At 38.9% G+C, this 27,916-nt stretch overlaps 1 protein-coding gene across 6 annotated transcripts in view; it reads right to left on the reverse strand.

The window, feature by feature from the left end:
- Window positions 1-27,334, reverse strand: part of AKAP11 (A-kinase anchoring protein 11) — a 49,328-nt gene extending 21,994 nt beyond the window's left edge. For 4 of the 6 annotated variants that reach the window (XM_018056790.1, XM_018056788.1, XM_018056789.1 and 1 more), the window contains exons 1-6: window positions 26,610-26,717; window positions 15,742-15,851; window positions 9,963-10,079; window positions 7,133-7,180; window positions 5,489-5,623; window positions 432-696 (exon numbers count right to left, since the gene is read on the reverse strand). In XM_018056790.1, the coding sequence (XP_017912279.1) occupies window positions 432-696; window positions 5,489-5,623; window positions 7,133-7,180; window positions 9,963-10,079; window positions 15,742-15,801 (625 nt within the window). In that variant the 5' untranslated portion in view covers window positions 15,802-15,851; window positions 26,610-26,717. Of the gene's footprint in view, window positions 1-431; window positions 697-5,488; window positions 5,624-7,132; window positions 7,181-9,962; window positions 10,080-15,741; window positions 15,852-26,579; window positions 26,718-27,132 lie in introns of those variants that run through there. The other 2 variants (XM_018056787.1, XM_018056786.1) reach the window with 2 other exon arrangements.

A 27,916-nucleotide genomic window follows, 5' to 3' on the forward strand; every position in this document is an offset into this window, starting at 1 on the left:
ATCTAACCATCTCATCCTCTGTCGTCCCCTTCTCCTCCTGCCCTCAACCTTTCCCAGCATCAGGGTCTTTTCTAATGAGTCAACTCTTTGCATCCGGTGGCCAAAGTATTGGAGTTTACCCATTACTAAAATATTCTCATTCTACCCCACATCTAGAAATACCTGGTCTAAGGAATATCTAGCATGCTGCCACATGTTAGAAACACTAATATTTAGGTGACCCTGCCAGCTAGCAATAGATGTGGGTAACAATGATCTTAAAAGACATGAGAAAGTTAATTCCTCAATCAGAAAAAAAAAGGTATCAATACTTAAATTTGATCAAATTTCAAAATAAATTTCAACTGAACAAGTCTGTCTTAAAACTTTTAAAACTGAACTTTAAACGTTAATTCTCTATTTCAAGAAAAAAAATCTAGTGAAGAACAAACCATCATTATATGGCTTTGAAGTCTCTTCCTCCTCTAAGTGCTCAAAAGCAGTGACAAAGTCATCTTCGATGGAAGATACAGACTGGTTAGTATCATCATCATCTTCATTGGTGGCCTCAAGTTGGTGCTTGTGATGCAAATATGTGTCCAGGGTGTACCTTATGCCAGTAGCGTATTTACTTAGGAGACTAAAGATAAAATCAATTTTAAGTCTTGGTAATGTAGGTGACACTCTCATGACACAGAGCATTCCAGGATGTTGACTCTGGGAAAAGATAAAAGATGGTAACAATTTTAATTTCAAAATATACTACACTTACAAGACATATTACCTGGAAATGAAGTCCAGAAATAACACGATGCCATTTTAAAGGAAGAAAAAGAAACACATGCATCCTAAAAGGCTGCCTGATTTTGTAATGTTTAATTATTTTCTTCATTCTTTCTCCACAACACTTCTCACTTTCCAGTATCTTCTCTCACCTTTCTCTTATCCAGGTATTCAAATTCTACCTATTACGTCTCCTTAAATGTCAAAAGAACTTGCCATCCATTTCTGTGGCAATGATGCTTTCCTGTATTACTATACAGCCCTGTGCTTTTTCTTAATCATTCACCTGGTTCACCAACTATATTATTAACTGCTTAAGGACAGGAACCAGGTCTTAGTCTTCCTGTATCCCATTTTCCTGCAGCTTTCAGCATAATACATTCTCTTCTATTATAAAAGAACTGTCCCTTCCTTTCTCCTAAATTCTCCTAGTATTTCAATTTCCAAGATTTATAGCTTTGATTAAAAATAAAAAGTCAACTGAATTTTCCCATACATATTATTTTAAAAGACAAATGTTGACAAATGACTTGTTCAAAAGACTAGAAATGAGATAAAATAGCTGATCACTTCTTCTAGTAAATAAAACAAAGTAAATATAAATGAACAATCTAAAGAAGGAAATGAGTACAGTTCTACTTTTATCTGTAAAGCTCATAAAAAACACAGTAGTCTATAACACTTGAAGGAATAAGTAACCTAAATTTAAACCTACTGATTCAAGTTTTAGGAGGGAAAATACGCAATGCATTTTTGTTTGATGCATTATCAAGAAATTAACACTTAGTAAAGAACTAAATGTTCAATGTTAATGAAACTAATGACCTCACTGAAATGGTGACACTTTTGCTTATAAATAAATAAAGAACACATCTTCAGGTATTGATTTAACATGAAATTTTTTAAACCAGAAAATGAGTTAAAGTATATTCTTTAAAAGATACAGCTCAATGTTTACATAAATTTGGAGGTGGAAAGAAAAGGGAAAATTTTGTATGACTTACACATAGGTAAAAATTCAAGAAATCCAGAAATAATCAATTTTCAGAAAAAAATTAATATGTCTTACATACCATTTATGGAGCTTCACACATGGAAAATCTAATTTAAAGCTACGACCAAAATTATTTTATCCTTCAGTGAGTTCAAGGATTTATGAGTTAGATTTCTTATGAACTATATTTCCTTGAGATGGTATTAAACAAAAAGAAACTTTACCCAAGCATTTAAAGTTTAATGCTCTAAATTAATCTCTTCATGGACTGCAGCCTGTTGTGGCAAAGTGGCTTATGTAACTCAATGAAGCTATGAGCCATGCCATGCTGGGCCACCCAAGACAGGTCATAGTTGAAAGTTCTGACAAAACGTGGTCCACTGGAGGAGGGAATGGCAAGCTACTCCAATAATCTTGCCTAGAGAACCCAGCAACACTATAAAAAAGGAAAAAGTTATGACACCAGAAGATGAGCTTGCCCAGGTCGGAAGGTGTCCAATATGTTACTGGGGTACAGGAGCAGGCAATTACAAATAGCTCCAGAAAGAATGAAGACCAGGGGCCAAAGTGGAAACGTGCTCAGTTTTGGATGTGTCTAGTGGTGAAAGTGAAGTCAGATATATAAAGAACAATACTGCATAGGAACCTGAAATGTAGGTGTATGAATCAAGGTAAATTGGATGTGGTCAAACAGGAGATGGCAAGATTGAACATCAACATCTTAGGAATCAGTGAACTGAAATAGCAATTGGCGAATTTAATTCAGATGACCACTGTATCTACTACTATGGGAAAGAATTCCTTAAAAGAAATGGAGTAACCCTCATAGTCAATGAAAGAGTTCAAAACACAGTAACTGGGTGCAACTTCAAAGATGATCGAATGACTCTGGTTCGCTTCCAAGGCAAACCATTCAACATCACAGTAATCCAAGTCTATGCCCCAACCATTAATGCCAAAGAAGCTGAAATTCACTGGTTCTATGAAGACCTACAAGACCTTCTAGAACTATCACCAAAAAAGAGATGTCCTTTTCATCATAGGGGTTGGAATACAGAAGTAGGAAGTCAAGAGATAACCAGAGTAGAGTAACAGGCAAGTTTGGCCTTGGGAGTACAAAACGAAGCAGGGCAAAGGTTAACAGAGCTCTGTTCAGAGAACATGCTGGTCACAGCAAGCACCCTTTTCCAACAACCCAAGAGAGAACTCTACACATGGACATCACCAAATGGTCAATACCGAAATTAGACTGCTTATGTTCTCTGCAGCCAAAGATGGAGAAGCTCTATAGTCAGCAAAAGCAAAACATGGAGCTGACTGTGGCTCAATCATCAGCTCCTTACTGAAAAATTCAGGCTTAAACTGAAGAAAATAAGGAAAACCACTAGACCATTAAGGTATGACCTGAATCGAATCCCTTATGATTAAACAGTAGAGGTGATCAATAGATTCAAGGGATTAGCTCTGGTAGAGAAAGTGCCTGAAGAACTATAGAAGGAGGTTTTTAACACTCTATACAGGAGGCAGTAACAAAAACCATCCCAAAGAAAAAGAAATGCAAGAAGGCACAGTGGTTGTCTGATGAGGCTTTACAAATAGTTGAGCAAGGAAGAGAAGCAAAAAGCAAAGAAGAAAGGGAAATACATACCCAACTGAAACCAGAGTTCCAGAGCATAGCAAGAGAGATAAGAAGGCCTTAAATGAACAATGCAAAGAAACAGAGGAAAATAACAGAACCGGAAAGATTAAAGATCTCTTCAAGAAAATTGAAGATACTAAGCAAACATTTCAAAAGCGCACAAAAAAGGACAGAAATGGTATGGACTTAATAGCAGCAGAAGATATTAAGAGGTGGCAAGAACACACAGAAGAACTATACAAAAGAGATCTTAATGACCGAGATAACCACAATGGTGTGATCACTCACCTAGAGTCAGATATCCTGGAGTGTGAAGTCAAGTGGGCCTTAGGTAGCATTTCTATGAATAAAACTGGTGGAAGTGATGGAATTCCAGCTGAACTGTTTCAAATCTGAAAGATGATGCTATAGAAGTGCTATACTCAATATGCCAGCAAATTTGGAAAATGCAGCAGTGGCCGTAAGACTGGAAAAGGTCAGTTTTCATTCCAATTCCAAAGAAGGGCAATGCCAAAGAATGTTCAAACACCAGATAATTGTACTAATTTCACATGCTAGTAAGGTTATGCTCAAAGTCCTTCAAGCTAGGCCTCAGCAACACATGAACTGAGAATTTCCAGATGTACAAGCTGGATTTAGAAAAGGCAGAGGAACATGAGATCAAACTGCCAACATTTGTTGGATCATGGAAAAAACCAAGGAAATTCCAGAAAAATATCTACTTCTGCTTCACTGACTACGCTAAAGCCTTTGACTGTGTGGATCACAACAAACTGTGGAAAGTTCTTAAAGAGATGGGAGCACCAGACCACCTTACTTGTCTCCTGAGAAACCTGTATGCAGGTCAAGAAGCAAAAGAACCAGATAAGGAATAAGTGATTGGTTCAAAACTGAGAAAGGAATACATCAAGGCTGCACATTGACACCCTGCTTATTTAACTTATATGCATAGTACATTATGCCAAATTCCAGGCTGGATGAACCACAAGCTGGAATTAAGATTGTTAGGAGAAATAGCAACAACCTCAATGTGCAGATGATACCACTTAAATGGCAGAAAGTGAAGAGCACCTAAAGAAAAGCGTCTCTTGCGTGGGTGCTAAGTCTCAGTTGTATCCAACTCTTTGCAACTATGGACTGTAGCCCGCCAGGCTCCTCTGTCCATGGGATTCTCCAGGCAAGAACATTGGAGTGGACTGCTATGCCCTCCTCCACGGGAGCTTCCCATCCGGGGTTGAACCGGAGTCTCTTGCCTCTTGTGTTGACAGGAGGGTTCTTTACCACTATCACCACCTGGCAAACCCAGAAGATGGTCAAAGTAGAGAGTGAAAAAGCTGGCTTAAAACTCAACAATGGAAAAAGAAACTCATGGCATCTGGTCCCATCACTTGATGGCAAATAGAAAGGGAAAAGGTGGAAGTAGTGACAGATTTTATTTTCTTGGGTCCAAAATCACTGTAGACAGTGACTGCAGGCATCAAACTAAAAGACGCTTGCTCCTTGGAAGGAAAGCAATGACCAACCTAAACAGCATATTAAAAAGCAGAGATAGTACTTGGCTGACAAAGGCCTATATAGTTAAAGCTATGGTTTTTCCAGTAGTCATATACAGGTGTGACAGCTGGACCAAAAAGAAAGCTGAGCACCAAAGAACTGATGCTTTCTAATTTGGCGCTGGAGTAGATTCTTAAGAGTCTCTCACACAGCAAGGAGATCAAACCAGTCAGTCCTAAAGGAAATCAACCCTGAATATTCACTGGAAGGACTGATGCTAAGGCTGAAGCTCTAATACTCTGGCCACGTGATGTGAAGAGCGGACTCACTGGAAAAGACCCTGATGCTGGGAAAGACTTGAGGCAAAAGGAGAAGTGGGAGGCAGAGGACTAGATGGTTAGATGGCATCACCAACTCAATGGACATGAATATGAGCAAACTCCAGGAGATCATGCAGGACAGGGGAGTCTGACATGCTGCAATCCATGGGGTTGCAAAGATTCAGACAGGACTGAGTGAGTGAACTACAACAACGCTCAATTAAGTCGTTTATAAAATGTGCCAACAAAAACTCATTAGAAATAATATATAAAAGTTACCTGGTTTAGAGGATCACTGTTTATATCTGATGATTTATTTATATCCTTCATACAAATAATTTCATTTTCATTTAGACTGCAGAAGTGCAGTGAATTCAGAAGATCTGGGAGTTCCAAAGAAACTGCAGCCAAATCCTAATGTAAAGCAATAACACAATAAATAACACTGTAGCATAACACTTTAAGTCCCTTATATTGTGGCCCTGAACTAAAATCATAAAGTCTACTTGTCATTGTTGTTCACTGCTCAATCACGTCCGACCCTTTGCAGCCCCGTGGACTGCAGCACACTAAAGTCTACTAGTTAGTAAACTTTCCAGTTCATAACAGCTAACACTTGCAGTTTACTGACCACCATCGATTGTTTGGAAACTCAAAAATAAAACGTACTAAAATATTTTAAAATTGACAATTTTTGTAGCATTTTAAACATAATGATACCAACTGTAACAAGATTTTACATGGTACCTAACACATCAACAACAACGAGGCATTTAATAGTTTTCAGCAGCAAATGTCAAACCTGGAGTCCTCAAGTTTAACCATGAAATTTCTCAAATGGGATTCTTGCTTTTACACTTCTTTGATGGTTAAGCTACATGTTTGTATAATCCAAGTCTATTTTTCTGCCTTTCCTCCCTTTAGTGAAAATTTTATGAAGATGTAAAGAAAAATGCCTGTTTTTCTTTCCATTTGCCCCTTTTATGCAACTGTTTTGCTCAGTGCAAGAATTATTACCATCTCTGACCATTCATACAGTACTTTCCTTCGTAAACTTGGTTTTATCAGTCATCCTTAAAGAGGAAGTGGAGTATGAAAGAAATAACTTTGGATACGTCTTTTCAGCCTTACGTTCTCGCAACTATCTCTTCTCCTGTGCCCTTTGTCTAGACTATTTCCTGCAGGCAAGGGCACGATCAAGACACACAGCAAAGTTTTCTTTTCTCATCACCAGACACGCATTATCTTTACAAACAATGCAGTGCTAGTGCTGCTGCTTCTGCTAGATGTTTTACTGACACAAAAGGAAACAAGACAAGCACCAGTTTTAAGAAGCAGTACAAGGTGAAAAAAAGTACCCCTATCACATCTACCCGAGCTTCAACTCCTCTTCACGTAAGTGTGCAGCTTTCCTTTGCTGATCCTAATCTCAACTGTCAGTCCCTCTATAAATACCTGCCTAAATCAAACAGGCTAAAATTTTTACATTGGTTCTTCATTATTTTTTACAAATTTATTCTTACTTTAACAATTTTAACTCTTTTCTCAATTAAAAACATAATATGACTGCTGAAGTTAGATTATAAAAACCATCGAAATAAAAAATAAATCTTCCATTCTACATTATGACAGATGCAGAAAAAGTTAGCCTGTGGTTTGCAACTTTCTCAGATAAATGACTTTTGTGGTCCCCTAACCTAAAACTGCTTTCCATAACAGAAACACTCAGTGAAAACACTAAAAGTGAAAATGTCGAGGACACACTCAAAATGACCTCAAAATGTCATCTTTTAACTTTAAATAGGAATGATAACAGAAGAGTTTAATGTAACTTTGGGGCTAATGAGGCAAATTTTCCATGCTCTCAAAATTTGTTTCAAATAATCTCTCATGTCCCTTTCCAGCTCAATAAGTCGACCATACCTGTATATGAGCAGCATCTGTTTCTTCATTAAAACCTAGAAATGTGACCTGAATAAAAAAGGAATAAAGGTCCATTAAAATTTTTAAGTCTTATCTCAATTAGATTGTTGACAGAGCTGAGAAACAGAAAGCAAAGCACACAATGCATTAAAATGCTGCTGCAAGATGATTAATTTTTTCAAAGATGATCACAAAGGTTTTTCACCAAAGGTCTGGCTCCATAATTGGGGTTCCCGAACCTCTCCCACACCCACTCATTATCAAGTTCAATCCTCACCCTCAAACATAAAGCACACGACTCCTCTCCACAGCCTCTGCAGCCACTTCTCCCCCACACGACCCCAGTCCTCTCCTACCTACCTCGGGAATCATCCTGTCATTTCCCTGTCAAAACTTTTCCAAGCTTCTCAATGCAGAGTCCTAATGGAGGTCCCAAGGCTCTGGCTTAGCTGGTGGCTTCAACTTTCCCTCACCTTCATTCAAACACATGGGCCCCCTCTCTGGGTCCAGGAAACTCCTGATTGTTCCTGCCTAAGGGCTTCAGAGTGGTGCCTTCAACCTGGACCCCTATTCCTTGCCATGTTTACCTGTCTAGCTGCTTTGTGTTCTTCTAGTTCCAACCTAAACGTCACCTCCTCAGAGAGGCTTTCCCTGGGAACCTCTCAAGCTACCTCCTGACTGACTCTCTGTGGTATCACATTTATTTCCTTCAATACCTTTACCTGGAGATTTCTCTACAAAAGTTTATAGAAATTAAATTTTTAAAGACAATCTAATGGTCTGAGGAAATGTCACATTATTAAGCAAAAAGGACAAGTTACAGAAAAATGATATAGACTCATACACACCATTTCAACCTTATTTTTAAAAATATACACCAGGAAAATAATTCTGGAAGTTAATATACCAAATTATAAGGAGGGATTAACTTTCAATGATGGAATTATAAGTGATCTTATTTTTCTCTACTTTTATCCCCCCTATGGTTTTTTCTTTCCTCACTTATAGGATTAATGACTTTTTAAAAAAATACTTTCAGTATTTTTTATTTTGCTATATGGAATATGTAGTTTTATAACCTGAATAGTATTAATTAAAAATTTTGTATTTCCTTGTCTTTGACATCATAACAAGAAATTGTGACTGCTTGAAAAGAGACTAGTAAACTGTCTACCAAGTAAGTTTTGTGACTAAAAATATGAAATAAGTGGCAACAATATAGATAATCAATTCTCAAGAATTAATAGAAAACAGCATAGTTAAAATACAAAGCAACATTCAATATACTTTTGACATCTTTCTGATGACTCACAAGCAAGTCAGAATCTTAAGGTTGTTGTAGAATCTTTACTCTCGTTAATTATGAGTACTACCTTCACAGAAATGTTACAGTAAACTTCGAGGTGTCCAGGTAAGTCATTAACCTGTAGGAACCTGTCTCCCTACATATAAATCTTAAGGCAACACAACTCCTCTCCCACAGTTGTGAGGATTAATATGAGAATGTGGAGGAAAGTGCCCAGCATATCACAGGCACTCAATAACAAAGAGATACTCAAATAACAAGCTTCCTTTCTTCAACAAAGATACCCGGGAAATATATACGCCCTAACATGAGACAGAAATTCCTTCTTTCAAGCTTCCTTGTACTGAATACAAGAGAGAAGGTGAGCTGGCATGGAGGTCTGAAGTTGCCAGCAGAGTACTGCGTTTCACAGTGCCTAAGGAATGTGGGCTCAGAGGGCACTGCGTAAACGGGACACCGGCTGGGGGCAGAGGACACAGAAGCCCTACCATGCCTGGCAGCAGCCGAGATCAGGAGTGGCTCAGCTCGACTAAAGCAGAAAGGGATAACAAACAGGAAAGCAGCCCAGAGCCAGACAACCGAGCTCACACAAAAAGAAGAGGCTCAGGTCGGAAGCCACTGCAGGCCTGAAAGCTGTGCTCGCCATCCTATGCAGCTACTTCAAAAACAGTTCCTCAAGGAATACGAAAGAAAACCATATACAAAATAACCCATATTTTTATTAGAACCCTGATTTCAAAAAAGAATCTTTAATCAACATATTTATCAGTTTTGAGCTTCAATGACCCCAATACCCTGTCTCTCTTCTTTGGTAAATAAATGTATAGATGGACTATGGTTATATATTGTAGGAAAAAACTTTACCCCTTTTTTATAGTAATAAATTCAAACAAAGATTGGAAACACTGATGCAACAGAGAAAAAGGTGAGCAAGTAGTATATCATATCCTTAAGCGGCAAATATCTTACTTCAAAATAAATACATCACTACTATTTCATTTTTGAATCAAAGCACTGAATTTAAACAACCAATAAATGAGTATTAGAAATAAGAATATATTTTGTTTCAGAGTAGAAAATTTCAGAAGTCCCAATTACTGAATATAGTAGAAATCATCTAATACAGAGCTGTGTGTCTGATGAGTGGTCAGTAATGACTATTGCTGTGTGTGGTGCTAAATTGCTTCAGGTGTGTGGGATTCTTTGCGACCCCATGGACTATAGCCCGCCAGGCTCCTCTGGGATTTTCCAGGCAAGAATACTGGAGTGGGTTGCCAAGCCCTCCTCCAGAGATCTTCCTGACCCAGGGACTGAACTCACATCTCTTACGTCTCTTGAATTGGCAGGCAGGTTCTTTACCACTAGTGCCACCATATTAGCAGGTACTTAAAACAGGTACTGCTCACACATGAATTAATGTGCAGAGATTTTAGGCATTTACAAACAGACCACGCAGTTCTACAAAGATACTTGAAAATACACTGTGCTGTATTAGGAAAGGGTACACAGAGTAATCCGTCAAACCTCAGTCAAATTGGCATGTTCATCCTGCTTCAAACAGTCCTCGGCTGATACACTGCACAGTTCCTTCTCGCTCTGCAATAAAGACTTCACAGACTGGAACACGTCTTCATTGAAGCTCTGAAAACACAAGATATTCTTAATTTACTTAATTCTAAGACAATGTAAAAGATCCTGATGATGGATTAAAAGGAGAGTCAAACTTTCCAAAGAGTATTCACTGGGCACCTTTTGAGGTAACAGAACTCAATCAACTGAGAGAAAGAAAGAACAAAAGGCTGAAGCAGAACTCCACATGCTCAACACTCAATAACCCCAGGCTCTCAACCTGGAGAGACGTGAGGCCCTCAGCCAGGTCCTCTCCCTTTCACCCTGCACTGACACCTAGCAGATCGCACACCTGATTTCCAAGCCACTGGCAGAACAGAAGCAACAATTCATAAGATGATGATGGGGAGCTTACAATAAGGTATGCTAACAATGTGATTAATTTCATAGCAAAGTTGGAGATGGAAAAATCAAAGCGGTAATAACCCAAAATAAGGCTTTTCAGGGTTCTTAAAGCAGCAATATGATGAAAGAGGGAAGGCACTCCAGAGTTGAAAGAAAAAGATGTCATAAGTGCAAAGAAACAGAGGAGGAGGAAAATTTCATAAAGAAATGAGTATTATAGTTAAATATAAAGAGAACATTAATCTCTCTCTACCTTATTCCCCCCTTCTGATTTGATCGTTATTCTAGCAAAAATGTCCTTATTCCCTAATGTTCCCCTGTAGAAATCCTACATATTCCAAGACCTGTGAAGATTTCCCATCCCTTAGTCGTAATACAGGTCTCCCAAACTTCCTACTGTATTGTTTGCACATTAAGATCATTTAATCTAAACCACAATGTATTATAATTACTGCTTTTGTATGTATGTCTTTCCTACCTGTTAACCCAAATTACTGAGGTAATTGTCATTTACTCAATCTATTACCCCAGATTTCAGTACCTCACATACAATATGAACTCAACAAAGAGAAAAGATGCAAATATGAAATCAAGGCAATTTTTAAAAAATATAATGTTAAATCTGAACTTTCAATATGAACTCAGGACTCTTTAAACGTATGTACTACATTTTTTCCATTGATAGATCATAGAATCAATGACCCTTAAGAGCAATGAGCATATCCAGCACACAAATTTTGGTTTCTAAATACCATTCACCAATTAAAAGAACTAGAAGTTCCCTGAGTGGAGGAATTCCAGGTCTGAGGCAGAAACTTATGAAGTGCAGCTGAACATCTTACTGTGACACAACGAAAGAAAGTGTCTCAAAAGAACACAGAAGCTTGAACAACACTTGAAGGAATTCCAATTGGCCAAATATGGGATGATCTAAGCATCAGAAGAATACAGATGGTAATGGAGTACAACAGCTGAGTTTTAAAAGAAACTACAAGTCCATTAAGAGAGACAGATAAAAGGGTAAGGGTTGGAGGACTGTGCTACCTTACCTTAGAACACTGGCTAACAAATATGAACAGAATGACAAAATTTAAAAATTCATTTGTAACTCCCAATATAACTACTGATTCAGGAAAGGACTATCAATGTATCCTCATCCACCAGATTAAAAGCTACTGGGGAACAAGATACAGTGTTTTGCCACATCATCCTATGGATTACTTATTAACAGTATTAATTATAAAGGGGTTATGTGTCTTTATGCTGGAGATAACTGGTGGTTTATCAGAGTTAAGGTAGTTAAGGGAAACTAACTATCCAGTCAAGCCTGGCCTTAACAAGATGCACCTTTTAATCCGACACACGAGAATGAGCACGACATCATCCTGAGGTGTGCCCCCTGAACCTAACCCCAGGGAAAAACAAGTGAACTAGGAATATGAAGATGTTCTACAAGATAAGTGGTACAAACTCTTCCAAAGATTTGCCATCAGGAGAAAAGAATTTAGACCAGAGATGGAGCCGACGGGGGTGGGGAGATCAAAAAGATACAATACCCAAGTAGACAATGTCAACCTTGCTTGACTCCTAGATGAGAGGCAAGGGGAAAATCATCACAAGGACACTGAGACAACTGGGGAAATTTATGCATGGATTACACGTTAAGACTGTGCTACTGAATTAATGATTTTCTAAAGGACGGTAATAATGCTGATGTTCCTAAGAGAAGCATGCTATCATATGAAGACAAGAAGTAAAATAATGTCTGTAGCCTACTCTCATTTGGTTTCAAAAGGGAAGTGTGTATGTACGTATATACACACAGAATGGGTTTGGTAAAATGTTAACAGGGTGAATCTAAGTGAAGAGTGTATGCGGTGTTCATTGTACTGCTTTTCCCCCCCATATTTGAATATTCGAAATTTTAAATGATTCTCTTCACTAATGAGTGGAAATTTTCAGGCTAAATTATGAACACGAACTTAAAATAGAGAAAAATATGAAATGTGGTATCTGAACGTAAGCAATCAACATAAACTCATGACAGTAAAAGAGCAAGAGTCACAGTTAGTGCCCAGATCTTGATTTCTAAATCAAAGGTTCTGTGGAGAAAGAGTCCATTCCAGGTCTGAGGACGGTAAAGCAGAAACAGGGTCAGTCTTATACTAGAAAGCAAGGAAGCAATTAAAGAATTATAAGCCTGAGAAAAGGACTTTGGCATTGCCTGAAAAGGCTTATAGGGACCAAGTCTGGGGCAATCTGAGCAACTTAAATAAACGAGTGAATAAATAAATAAATGACTGCAAATAAATAAAAGATGATTTTAAAATCAATGCTTCCAGAGCAACACAAATAAATTTAAACCACTTGCATCCATTTAAGGTGACTATTCCACCAAGTCATTCATCTGAAAATTGATAATCACCATTTTGCAACTTTCAAGAATTAGCTGCAGGAAAGGACCATCAAGGCATGCCAAAAGTGTTAATGAAAGTTGAAAAAACAAGATGCTTGCACACCACCAAGTGTCATCCCATAGATTATTTGCTAACTAAAAAACAGAATATACACTTTTAAAATGGACAAGTTACTACCCTAATCAACTGATCGATTCTAGCATCACTAATCATTAGGAAAACCTGCAATTTTGTCTTCTCACTATCCTTTAGTATCCTGGCTAAAAATTTTTAACTTGAATCTAAGTTAAGCCTTTACACCTAACTTCTAGTTTATATGAAACATATAGAGAGGGGAGAAGAATAAAGTTAAACAGCACTGTGAGAAAACCACCAGACAAATGCAGAATGTGGAACACTATACAAGGGCCTGGCCCATTCAACCAGTCAGTCTTGAATTTAAAAACAAAGCAAAAGAGGAGAAGCTCTTTCAGAACCACTCCTCAAAAATATGAGTCATGACCATCAAATGCAATTAGCTCAAAAGCAATAGGAGCCTACACTGAACCCAAAATGGAAGTGGGGTGGATGAGGGCCTATAAAATCATTTTCAGAGTAATAAGGGAATCTGAGTATGGCTGCGTGTTAGATACAAGGGGATGTATTTAATTTTCTTGAATGTGATCATGTCTGAAGTGAAAAGACATCAAGAATGTTAACTTTTACAAGGATTTACTGTATAGCATAAGGAACTATATTCAACATCTTGTGATAACCTATAATGAAAAAGATTCTGAATCTCTACACCTCAAATTAACACAATATTATAAATTAATTATAGTTAAAAAAAATAAAGACCATTAATTTTCAAATGGTTCTGCCAAAAATTAAATACACACACAGAAATAAAACAAAAATATTAACTGCTGAATAGGGGTGGTTGGTATGTAGGTGTACATGTGGGTGTACTATAGTTTCTCTATAGGCTTGATATTGTCATAATAAAATGTTAGAAAAAATTAATGGAATAGAAAGTACAATTCTTTATGGTTCTCATAGTCCCTGATTCCCAATAATATTCAAAGTATCTCTTTATCTTTAATGCAAAGTAAGGTGAAATCTATAAAATCTGAGTATACATTTCCAATCTCCACATTAGCCAACAGGGAAGTTTTTGTCAGCTAATATGTATAAATATATATATATACACACACACACACACCTTTTGAAATAAAGATGTCAAAGTTGTACTGTGCATGCAAAACACACATACATACAAAGAGTATATAATATTTAGATTCATATACTTCTATCTAAAAGGGTTTCCAAATAGTCAAGAGAATTCAAACCAGAACTTTATCATGTGCCTAATATAAACAATGGGCTAAATAACAATATTAAATTAACAGTATGACGTTTCGGCTGTGGCTGAATACACTGGTGAATTCAAATTAAACAGGTAGGTAGTACAATGCCTGGAGTACAGGGTCACTAGCTCACTATTATATTTTCTGTATATGTGCATTTTCTTAGTTCTAATATTAATTTAAAGCAATCAGTACAGTTTAATTACTAATTTAAAGCTATGGATCCAATGGCTAATCTGAAAAAACTATAATATACCTATAGTTTACAAAAAGTAAAAACACAGAGAAAATAGTTTTTACTGTGAAGTGAAGTGAAGTGAAGTCGCTCAGTTGTGTCCAAACCTTTGCGACCCCATGAACTGTAGCCCACCACCCTCCTCCATCCATGGAATTTTCCAGGCAAGAGTACTGGAGTGAGTTTGCCATTTCCTTCTCCAGGGGATCTTCCTGACCCAGGGATCGAACCCAGGTCTCTTTCTTCAAATTAAAAAGGGGACCTACCAAGGTTAAAGGTCCCTGAAAACACAAAGGGCATATTACTTAAAAATATAATTACTACAGAAACTAGCACAATATTATAAAGCAATTATCTTCCAATTAAAAAATATAAAATAAGTAAGTTTACTTTCTGTTTTCCAACTTTGCAGGCACCTTTTTCGACAACCACTCTATTCCAGTTATAGTCAAACCCAAACGTTTCTTAGATCTCTGAAGAAATGAATAGCTAAATGAAAAAGCAGGCCTAGCAGCTTTTAAGAACACTAACGATGAGAAGCTGGAAAGAAGATCTGCAGAGAAGACAAGAGCTACCATAAGAGAGCAGCGAGGAAAAGCTACAATGCAAGAAGTCAAAGACCATTTGTCAAGCAAGGACTTGTCAACAGTGTCATATAATGCAGGAGATGAAGCTAAAAAAAGGTTTGACAAAGACTGCTAACCATCCTCCAGAGTTCATTCTCCCTTTCGTCAAGTGACACCCCCACAGCGTTAGTCAAGAAAAATGTCAAGAATGAAAGGGTAACAGAATCATCACAAGAGAGGAATAGAGAGAGGGTTTCTCCTCAGACTAGAAACCCGAAAGCATCAGGAATCACATTTCATTTGCTCGCTCTTTATTTTCCACCTGCTACCTAGCCCAGGGCCAGGCATACTAGCAGCACTCAGGTTTATATCTGCTGAGTAAATCAGTGAACAGTAATATTTTGAGGTAAAGCTAACGCTTATGTAAGAAAAGTCACACCTGATGCTTATATTGTGAAGAAGAAGAAAGAAAACTACTGAGAAGAAACAGGGAGAGATTTTGGTCTTTGGGAAATAAATTTATTGTCTCCATGATTTCATATCACTGTTTTCATATATCCCAATCTCTGCATTTTATCATTATTGATTTCAATAAATAAGCTTCATTTAAAAACAGTAATATCAATTCCTTCTTGGCCTTTTGGCTAAGATCAAGTGTAAAAACAGTAATACCATAACACAGCTGCTTAAAGACTCTGACTTCAGAAAAAGATTAACATTTTTACTAAAACTGTCACTAAAAGGAATCTAATATAGTGAACTTACTTTTCTGACAGATGCTCTAGTTTTCATGTGATTGTTCCTGAAGGACTGGAAGGTCGCCATAACTATACTGCTGTTGTATGTAATCAATGAAGAGTTAATCCACTAAAGACCTAAAGAAAAAATAGTAAAAGAAACTAATTTATTGATCTGAGTAATTCAGGCAAGCATTTTGTCCTAAAATAACTTCTTCAAATTCAGCCACTTATAAAAATGAAAACATAAAACGAAGATTCTCAGACATAAAAATGTGCTCAGTAGTCTAACATGAATATTTGAATATTCATGAAAGCTATGAATACTGGCACCTTAATGAGATCAAATCATTACAAAATGTTTTTAGGTTCAAAATTATTATTTATTAAAAATTACCCATATTTAGTCAGTCTTAGCCCTTTTTAATTACAAACAATATCCGAAAGCCTTAATGAGAAATATTTCAAAAACTTTTAATAAACCTAAAACATAGAATTTCACAGAAAGAACGTCAACCTTCTTGTCTCCTTAAAGTGACTCTATTCCTAGAGCAACCATGAATGCTCTAGACATTCTTATTTCTTGGGGAGAAAGGTTTAATAATATACAAATGAAAATATGAAATCTGTACATATCAGATAAAAACAAATCCCTTCTACAGGACTCTTAGGAGCATACCAATGACAAAAACATCCAATTCAAATGATTAATACCATAGTATTTAAAACACACACACACACCCTCCTTGGTAGAAAACACTAGAGCTATGTCACTTTTGATCAATGCTTTAATGTAATACATTTGAGAGCTTAAATCAACTTGGGTATTAACCACTGAATACCCACATTTGACCACAGTTAACTTGTCCCTTCATTCAAAATCTATGGCACCAGATGCTATGGATACAGGTATAGAACGGGGCATATACAGCCCTTCTGGGTCAAAGCCTTACAAGGAAAATGCTTTATTACTGTAAAGGGCAGGAGTGAGAACTGAATTCTAAATCCTTAATACTAAAAAATATCTGAACAGAGATTGAAGACATGCCTAATCAGTTTCAGTCAAATTGGTCTTATCAAGAATTACCTAGTTGAGGTTTTCAAGACATTTGGTTGATATTATACTATGAAGAGATTTATACACAAAACCAAACTTCAAACTAGTCCCCCACAGAACTGCAAAAAAAAAAAAAAAAAGGAAAGAAAATCTAAATTATATAGTGGAGTTCTAATTTTATATTCTTTTGCTACAAAGATAAAACTTAAGTATCAGTGCCTGCACACACATGCACCTCACTTTAGGGGTTCCTAGATTCTAATTTTTCACAAAGAATTATATTTTTTATTTCTTGGGGGGCCACACTTTTGGGGAGGCTATCAGCTCCCCAAATAGGGATCAAACCTGTGCCCTCTGCAGTAGTACCGCAATCTTAACCACCGGACTGCAAGGGAAGTCCCAGAATTTAATATTTTTAGACAAAGAATTTCTATTCTGAATTAAAATAAATTTCTATTCTATTCTGGTCTAACAGTAAAACGTGATTAATGACTGGAATTGAAGCAGAGTTGTCAGAAAGACAAGCAATGTCTAGACAGCATAAGATAAAAGAGCAATACACTGGGATGCAGAAAAGCAGCATTTATCCCCCTTGTGACTCTCATTAGCTCTGTTCCCTCTAGGCAAACTGCATTTTCTCTGGATCTGTTTCCTCTATGTATATATCTGTGTGTATATGATGCATGTTAACCTCGATGTATACTACCCTACTTACTGGACAAGTGTATTGTAAGAACCAAACAGAAATTTATAAGAGGCACTTTAAAAACTATAAAACATAGGTAAAAGGAGAACTAAAATATTTACTTACCTACCAAAATGATTAAGAGGACCAAAATTCTCAAAACAAGGTATAAAGGTTTATGTAACCAAAGCAAACAAATAATCCTTTTCTTCGTCCCAGTCCAAGACACTCTCCCTTCCTCCTCTCCCCACCCCAAGTTCTCTACAGCTACCAAAACCCCTCAGAGACAAGTGGACTTGCCTCAAACTTCACATAAAACATATAAAATTAAGAGGCCAACACAAGGATGCCACAGCAGTGAAACTCTAACTCAGTTCCTGAGTCAACTAGCACCTTTCTGGAGCACAATTTTGTAATGCATGCCAAAACCCTGAAAACACCCCTACACTCTGACACAGCCACTCCACTTCTGGGAATTCATCAAAGGAAAGAATGCCCCTGGAACAGCCAGGGTTCTCAGGAGAGCTTAAAACACACCAACAGCTGTGCTAAAAGACTTCCTTGCACGTATCATTCAATCCCTGGGACCGGCAGAATCCAGTTCTACAGTGAGAAAAACAGAGGTGAGCAAAGTTAACCACTCACCAGGCCCACACAGTGAGCAGTAGAGAGCTGAGACGCAAATCCAGATCTTCAAACTCTAGCACCCACTCGCTTACCCTCCTCTCTACAGTGCACAGAGGCCTGAAAAGCTGTTCATCGCACTTTGTAGTAGCAATAAGGACCATGCCAGACGTCAGAAAGAGAGCCCGAGAGGGCCTTCCCACCATGGCATGATGTCGGCCATGGTGCACAATGAGCAAGGACAGACAACCAGTGTGCAAAGCATCTTTACTTTCTCTGACCCCTAATCTTCCCCAAGAGATGGAGTTGCTAAAAGAGATGGGAGACAGCAATTACCTTTGCAGCTGCTGAATAAAGGCAACAGGAGCAAAGATTAAACTTGAACTCAATGGCGGCGTCACCAAACGTGAAACTGACCCACTACCTCACCAGAAGGTGGATGCTGCAACAGGCCAAGCCCCCGAGGCAAGAAGCAGTCACAAGGCCTTCGGGGAAGGCCAGGGCCTCTGACACAACAACCATATCTGACACCATGTGCTACCCCAGCTCACTACCTGAAATATTCCTGAATGGCAGACCTAAACAGGACACCCTTTTCAAAGCTGAGAACTAAACAATCCAGTATGAACCTACAAAGAATCATTAAAACACACACACACACACACACACACACACACACACGAGATACACTGAAGAAAGGAAAAAAAAAAACTCCAAACACACTCATGCCACCCAAAACTCACATTATCTATTTTTAGAATTTAAGAAACTAGTTTTAATCCCACATTTACACTCTGCTTCACTCACTGAAGAAAAATAGTTACTGAATCCTACTGCATTACTTCTGTGTTTCACTTAAAACATAAGCAAAATATTAACCTAGCAGAGAAAAGAAATCTATCAAAGAATATCTATGAAACAGTCCATAAAAGTGAATCCAGCAAGAGATGGTATGACTCATACTTCTGATAAAGCAAAGAAACAAAAATCTCTTTAGAAAAGACACAAAAGCATATAGAGGGAGACAGGGTTCCTCACTCTTTCATAATTACAGAAGATTACTTTTAAACAGATGTCACAAAAGGTGCCAAAAATACAGCATTTTTCCCTGGAGCATCTTTATGTTAGGAACTTTTCCCTTAATGCTGTTTTGTTTTGTGTTCCATTCTGGGTGAATAATAAACAAGAGTCCTAAACAGGAAATCACTAAGGGTTTTTCTCTAGAGTCAAATATTAGAGTGAACCTGGATAATGTTTTACGAAGCAGCTCAAAGAAAAGAAAGTACATATGGACAAGGCAAACAACTGAAAAGTAAGCTGTTAGAGCTCAGGAAAGCCATAGGATATAAAACACCACGAAATCAATGAAATCTTCTGAGAAGCAGCAAAAAAGCAGAATAGATATTGCTGAAACGGAAACAACCAAGAAAGTTTTAAGAACTATCGCAACGGAAAAGTAAATACCACAGAATGTAAAAGAAAACAAATGAAAAGCAGAAAAACAATTATAAAGAGCACAGAAAACAGGTATCAGACACTTTGAATAAACTGTACCTATCCTTGATCCTGCGATTTCACTTCTTAAAATTTATCCTATATACATACTCACACAAAATTCACGAGGAGATATGTGAAAGAATATTCACTAAGACAAAAAGGATGAAAACTAAAAATAACCTAGAAGCCCAACAAGTCAAATAAATTATAATAAATTCATATGACTGTGTTGGAAAGAAAGCAATATATACTGACGATAGTCCAGAATGTTCACAATATATTAAGGAAAAAAGAAAGCTACAGAAGAACGTAAATAGTGTGCTCTCGGTGATTTTTTAAAGAATTATATACATACAAAACTGACACTGCATGCTTCCCTCTTTCTGAGTTTTGAAGACAAAAGTGTTTTATTGTATTTGTATTCAAGCACAGTAAGCATTCAAACATCTGCTGAAAAAATAAAAAATTATTTTTAAAGTACAAAGTAGATCTTTAAATGTTTAAATGGATACCTCTACATTTAAAGAATTATTTCTAAAAATATAACTCTCCAATAATTTCTAATTTTATAATATTTCTGAACAATTTATAATAAATACTCCAAATATATATTTTGGCCAAATCTGAAATATCCAGTGTTAAAAGTAAATATTCTATTGAATATGAATCCAACTAAATAGGACAAAATATGTGAAACATTAGTTTCAGACACTATCAGACAAGAGACAACACAAGACTGGATCTATGCAAGACTATGATCCAAGAGAAACACTTCCAGGTCCCAACACAAGGAGACGCATGCCAAGCAGTCTGGCAGTCTCACCGAATCAAAGAAACAGGGGCCAGAGTTTGGGAAGGCCAAGGTGCTTAGAATTTGCAGGGCAGAGTACTGGAGGAAGAGCTCAGAAAGAGTCAGAACTTTACAGATCTGCAAGGTGGGTTTCCTAGGGTCCTTGGTCTACTGCTGATATGTGCCGAGTAGCTGAGTATGGGGAAATAATTTCCAGAGAGCAGTAGGCCAAATAGTACCTTAAGCCACACAGGACTTTTGGAATAAGTCCCACCAACCAGAGTGGGAAAACTCTGTAACATACCAAGAAATGGATGGACTCCTCAGAAGGAAATTTGCCTCAGTTGAGGAACTAATTCAGCACTAAAGTCTGTTCTGGACTTACCCTAACAAAGATAAAAGTCAAACCTCAAAACACCCAACAGACTACAAAAAATCTAGCTGTATACTCCAACTAACTCCAACACTTAAGGAATACAATGAAACTGAGCAAGTAACAACATAAAATTTAATGGCTGGCACACAGTCAAAAACTATCAGATATACAGAGGAGAAAAATAAGACCCATAAGCAGGAAGATAAAAGTCACTAAGTGCAGATCCAGAAATGACCGAGATAATGGAATGCACAGAAAAGATATTAAAACTATGTTACAAATGCGTTCCATATAGTCAAGAAGGGAGAGAAAACAGGATTATGATAAGAAGAGAACAGAAGATGCAAGAGATTCAAACTGAAATTCTAGAGATAAAAATAAAGTACATCCCAGATGCAATTAACAGCAGATTAGACACTGCAAGAGAGAAGCTCAGTTAGTTTAAAGACATAGCAATAGAAACTGCTCAAAATGCTGTACAGAGAACTTAAATGACTCACTGTAAAAGATGAATAACTGGAATCCCAAAAAGTGTGGGAACAAGGAGCAACATATGAAGACAAAATGGCTCAGAATGTCCCAAAGTTGATGGAAACCATAAACTGACAGATGTAAGGTTAGCAAACCCTAAGGAAACAAACATGAGGAGGACTTCACCAATACATTCTACAACCAAATTTCTGAAAATGTGTGATAAAGAGGAAACTCTTGGAAGCAACCAGAGAGAAAACTACACATTACATACAGAGGAACAAAGGCAACAAATTTCTTATTAGAAACTATGCCAAACCGTAAAATAAAACAATGGGCAAACATCTAAAGAGTGTCAACCCAGATACGCATTCCCAAATATCTTTCAAAAATTAAGAGAAAATAAATTTACTTGAACTAAAAATAGCTACGAGAATTCATCACCAACCAACCATCATTATAATCAATGTTAAAAAAAATTTTTTTCTACAGGCGAAAGAAAAACAATATCACATGCAAATCTGGATCTAAACTAAGCATAATATCTCAAAGGGTCAATATAAGGGTAATATAAAAAATATTTTCTGCTTTTTTAATTCCTTAAAAAACAACTTTTAAACTGAAAATAACAATGAATTATGGGGTTTACAACATACATATAAATATGATGTGTGACAAAACACATCGTGTGTTAAGAACTGAAAAAAATCCTGTCCTACACTATACAAGAAGCAATATTGATGAGTTATCTTGTTAACCCCAGAGCAACCATCAAATACAAAGTGGTGTGAAAGGGTGCTATTCTTTTTGCAGATAAGGAACCCAAGGCTTCATCTTCACAGGATGGTTATAAGGATACAATTAAGTAATACATTTAAAAACAATACCTGATGTACAAAGAACTGAAAAATGCTAGCTTTTTCCTTGGGTACAGTCCTGCAGTTTGATTTATAAAATCTAAAAATATCACACTATCAGTTACTACTTTGTCTTTCAACACAATAATCATTCATGTAAAAAGTGTGAATGTAATCTATCTACTAAGATATCTGCTTCTCTATAATTTCCTGTATATGAACAACAAACACAGCTTAAAAACAATACCCTAAAATACTGAGGCTGCGCATTCAATGTGAATACGCTTCCTAGAAAGTAGGGTAATAATGTTCTTAACCTTCTGCATAATCCCCACCTACAAGATTATTTTTAACAAAAAAGTATGCTCAAAATTTTAATTCAGGAACACATTTCTCCATGTCAGTGGCATCTGTGATTTCACAGCTCTAAGAACATATTCCTGAAAAGGCACTTAAGCAGCTCATGCAAATAATAATAATGTTCTACCCTCAACTGCCAGCAGCAAGAATGAGTGAACAGATCTCCTTTGCAGATGAGCCCAGTGCTTGGCACATGTGAAGCATTCTAAAATTCTGTGCAGAGCCTATTAACCAACAGAATACACAAGGCACAAAAGAGCGTGAAAGGTAACTTTAAGGTTTCAAGGTTGGGGAGCTGTAAGTGAAGCCAAATAGAGGGTGTGGAAGATAGTGTTATTTTATGTCAAGATAATATCCAAAGAGCACCTAAAAAATACATTTAGCTGTGGTAGTCAGAGCTAGAGACGCTACTCTAGGAATTATCTGCATAGAGAGAGCTTGAAAGCTGACCCTAGAGACTCTGACAAGACAAGAAGACAATCACGCCGAACAGTCCCCAGGCAGGTAAACGAAGAACCCCAAATCAGTGGCAGTCAAAGCAGGTAGCGATTTAGGAGAATTTAGGTGTCACTCAAGTCAAGAAACAGTTTTAAGTATGCAGTGGTCAGCACTAGACTTAGCTAGGAATGAGTTTCTTCTTCAAATGCTGCAGGAGCCACACCGCAGTACCCACAGCCCTCAGTCACAGTCACACCACATCCCTTACACTCTGCCAGGCAGGCACTGCTGAATTGCTGATAAACAGAATTCATATTTTTCACAGCAGAAATTGCTGTTTTATACCCATTTTTACATAAGAAAACTGAGACACAAAACATTTACTTCAGTGGTCCTCTAACCATTCTGACACCAGGGTCCAGTCTTGTGGAAGACAATTTTTCCTCCAACTGGCAGGGCTGGGGGGGGGGGGGGAATGTTTTCAGGATGATTCGAGCACATTGTATTTATTGTTCACTTTATTTCTATTATTATTACATCAGCTTCTCAGATCATCAGGCATTAGATCCTAGCGGTTGGGGACACCTGATTTACATACACATTTGGCCCTCATACACCTAGAACCTGTCCTGAAGGAGATCATTGCTGAGAACAAGTTCAGAGGATTACTAAGGGGAAAATTCTAACTGTAGGAGGTCAGAGTACACCGGAAGTATCCACCTTTTCCTGCCTGTTCACACCCCCTTTATTAGAGAACTTGTAGTACCCAGCCTGAAAAAATACAAACTGTGGGACTTTTTTGGGACTTTTATGTAGGGCACACCTACATCTTCTCCATCTTTCCCCACCCTCAGCCAACAGGACTACAAGTAGGTACCTGACCAACTGGACTCTCTCTCTCTCCAGAAATTCGGAATTAAGACATGAAGATATCTCTAGAGAACCATACTGCAAAATCAAAACATCTTGTGTCGGCACTAAAGCAAACCAAAGTCTCATGCAAACCAAAGGTACGGGGAAACAGAAACCAAGAACTTGAAAGAGAGAGTCAGTCTGAAAGAAGTCGAAACAGACATCACAGAGTAAGAGACACAAGACCCATGTCATGGCTTCCCAGAGGAAAACTGGCTGCTTAACTGCCTGTTCTGGTTTCCAAACGCTGAGCTGGACTTCAGACACTTCTGTCTGACAAACGCCCTTTTTAAGTAAGTTAATTCAAATGGTTTCTGTTTCTTGCAGGCAAATAATCCTCAAGACATTAAAAGAGGTCAAAAAAAAAACACTGGGTAAGCAGTTACTATGTGCTTCACAGTAACTAAGGTTTTAAAAACTCTCCTGTCGGGGATGAAGAAAAGGAGGCTTTGTAATATCAACGAACAGATCTGCTGGACTCCCAAACACAAACTCTTTTCTTTTTACTTTTTTCTTTTACACTGTACCTCTTTTTCACTCAAGTAATATCTAATCTGTTCCAATCCTCTATGCCATTTATCTATTTTTTCCCATGAAACATTCTCTGATTAGTCCAAAAATGTTTTCTTTTCTCCTGTCCAGTCTCTAACCTATACATTTCAAATGCCTTGATGCTAATATTTTATAATAAACTTTAATATACGAAGATGAGTGACAGAATAAAGCCACTTGGAGCTGTCTGATTTGTTTCTAAATTGATGAAGTATGTTTCTTTCCTTACTTTAGCAGTTTATATACTAACCCTTAACTCAAGCCCAGGCCAGCTTAGATCTTTTCCTGACCTGTCCCATTCCTCATTTCCTCTAAATCATTGATTTTACTACTAAAATGCAGGCCAGAAAAAGAACAGTTTAGCTTATCAAATAATCACCCTACCCAAAGTGACTTCATTAACAAGTATCTACATCCTAAACCTGAAAATATTGCCAACAAGTGATAAAAACCAGCAAAAAAAAAAAATTTTTTTCTATCCCTGAAAATCAGCTTCCCAAGATGAAATGGCAGAGAACTTCTTAAATCTATAAAAGTCTCTTTTGCCCATTCTCAGAAAGATACTGCTGAAGTTTTTCATGTTTTCTCCAAGTTACAAATAACAGCATAGCCTACTCACTAGTGGAAATTTCCCTAAGAATAACCTGAAATTTATCATCTGATTTGGTTTGATTTACTTTTCCAGACAGTTAAGTTCCTGGAATTTTTCATTAAAAAAAAAAAAAAAGAAAAACAAATGTACTATCCTTCTTCCAGCCTTGAAAGGCAAAGGAAGACTTCTTCAGCTTCTAGACTTCTCTGAAGAGTTGAAAAGCTAGAGAATTTCTTACTGTGGTTCAGGGTCTTCCGCAGGTCCCATCTCCTCAATAACTGGGAAATATCATCAGCCTGGTAAACCACTAGGCCTTTATTAACAGAGCAGCTAAGTGGGTACAGATATTCATCACTAGGCACCAGTTCAATTTGGGCAATTTGTTCTGACTGCCCTTTACATTCTCAGATTTCTCATAAACTTGTGTGACAGCCGAGAGTGAAATTCACTGTCAACCTTTGGGTCAGTTCTGCCACAAGAGCCATAAAGAAGTATGCATAATCAGGGTACTTCTTCAAAAATATAACTGTGAATTTAAAGAGCTTCATTAAAATGGTAGTATCTAAACTGACAGTGATTGTGCTGGGCACTGGGATGCCATTTCCTCTAAAACCATAAATAAGACAATAATAAGACATTAAAATAACTGCTGAGAACCCTAAATTTTCTGAGTACATTTCCTATTTCCAGACATACCAAAATCAGTATCAATCAATATATCATCCCTAACAAGGTGGAAAACAGCTAAGGAAAGCTTATGAGTTTTGCAAGGGACTGAGGAATTACAAGGCTGAAAAGCGAACCAGAATGTTTAACGCCAGGCTGCAAAAAGGCCATCAGATATGTCTCAGCAGTATTTCTCACCCTGAAATTTCCTTAGCATCTTAAGCTAAACTACCTCCAGTTTACCAGGGGTTTCAGTGGAAAGAAACCAGAAAGGCTGTCCCCACGTCATACACTGCGGTTCAGATTCTACTCCCATTGTTATTCTGCCAACGTTTTTAACACTTTGGTCACACCCACGTATTTTTTTAATAAGGCAGTTTAAGTGCCTGGAATAAAAGAGTAAGTCTACCCAGTCCATTCAGATGAGGGGTGGTGGCCTGCATTTGAGCCGTTTAACAGCGCTGAAGGAAATCTGAGAGCGGATAAATCCAAGTAGCACGCCGAGGAGCTGCTTGACGCTTTCCGTTTGTCACAATATTTGGGCTGTGCCCGATTCCAGGGCTCAAAGGGGTCTGACAGAGGATGGCTGTTGGTTCGGGGGACAAAGTGCATCCTCCTATTCCTCCCGCAAAGGTTTCGGTGCGTGCAGCACGCACACCAACGAGGCACACGCAGCAGCACGCACGGCGGGGCCCCGGCTCTTAAGACCACCTTAGGGGACGGAAACTAGGCCTGTCACCCAAAGAGCTGCCGCCCCGCCGCCGCCCTCAGACCCCAGGAAGCCCGAGGTCGCCCGTCCCCGTTTCCTCAGGCCCAGAGCCTCGGGCTTCCTCTCCTCTCCTCTCCCCGCCCCGCTCCTCCCTCCGCCGTGCGAAGGCGCAGCTCCGGGCAGCCCCGAAGTCAGAGCCTGGGCTGCGGGCCGCTCCCGGCCGCTCCATCCAGCGAGGCCCCGCGCCCCGCCGCCGCCCCAGCCAACGGGCGCCGCTCACCTCAGCAGGCGGACCCGCGCCAAGGCTCACCTGGGGGGCCGCAGCCTCCGCAGCTCACAAGCATGACACCCGCCCGCAACGACCAGCGGCGCGAGCGGCCAAGGAGGCGGGCGCCCCCCTCCCGCAGCGGCCCCCAGCCCTCCCCCCCTCCCCGCCCCGCGGCCGGCCCGCCCGCCCCCGGCTTCCGCCACCGCAGCTCCAGCCCGCAACACCTCCGAGAGTCCTCACGCCTCCCACTCGCTCTCGCGAGAGGACTCCCCGCCTCTCGCGAGAAGAACTCCGCGACCAAGCCCGCGCAAAAAGTGGGTGGGCTTTTTAGACGGGAGAGAAGGAACAGGAAAAAGCCTTCCCACGTGCTCCGGGGCTGCCAGCCGGATGGCCGCGCGCGTCACGTGACCATGCCCAGCGGCATTCCCATTGGTCAGAGTCCGTTTGGCCCACGGGAGCTTTAAACTCGAGGCTGACCTACGAACCTCCCGCAGACGTGTTGCGCGCTTCCTGGTCCGTTACCTGGGGAACCGTTTAACCCTTTCCTCTGGCAAAATATCCAAACCTTGGCTTGCTCTGCGGTTCGGGTGTAAGGCCCTGCTTCCTTTCCTTCGTCCCCTAGGTTCTACCGCCGGAGGTCAGCTGGGCTCCTTCTTCGCCCCAGAGTAGCTTGTGCTTGCTTCTGATTCCGGGGGCCCCTTCCCATAGCGGCAGCCCCTCGAGATCCGATGGCTCTAGAAGGGCTCATCCTCTGACACAGCTCCGCCCCTTCCCCCCTGCATTTCCCGGAGGACCACTCACAGCGCTCCAGGCCCACGGCCCCGTGCAGACCTCAACAACTGGCATCAAGGGATCTCCAGGCCCTAATGCTCACCTTTCCGTCGTGAGGCGATGTCAGAATCGGGAAGTAAAGCTTTGATCACCGAGAAACCAAGACGGAGATGAAAAGCTAATATGTTTAGAATCAAGGTAGAATCGGAAGGCTAGTCCAGTGAAGTTGCAGTCTCCTCGAAGACATCTTTTCCTCAAGAGTGGAGATACCTGATAGATGAGAAGGACATTTTTAACTGTATCGTCATTATGAGTTTTGCCTTGGTTGGAAGAGAGGAGGGCAAGGAAGAAAGGGCATATTCATATGTTCGTTTCTTCACTTAACAAATTTTTGTTGAGCTTCTATGTTAGGGACTATTCAGACTCTCGATTGAGCATCCTCAAAAACACGTAAATCTAGGTTCTAGGGAGTTTATGGGCAGGGGAGAAAAATATCTCGGTGTTAAGCTCCACGCAAAAATGCAGGGAATGATGTGATGACGATTGCAATGGAGTGGCCCTTTTGAGGAGGAATCATT

The sequence above is a fragment of the Capra hircus genome, chromosome 12, assembly GCF_001704415.2.
Source record: "Capra hircus breed San Clemente chromosome 12, ASM170441v1, whole genome shotgun sequence".
NCBI lineage: Eukaryota > Metazoa > Chordata > Mammalia > Artiodactyla > Bovidae > Capra > Capra hircus.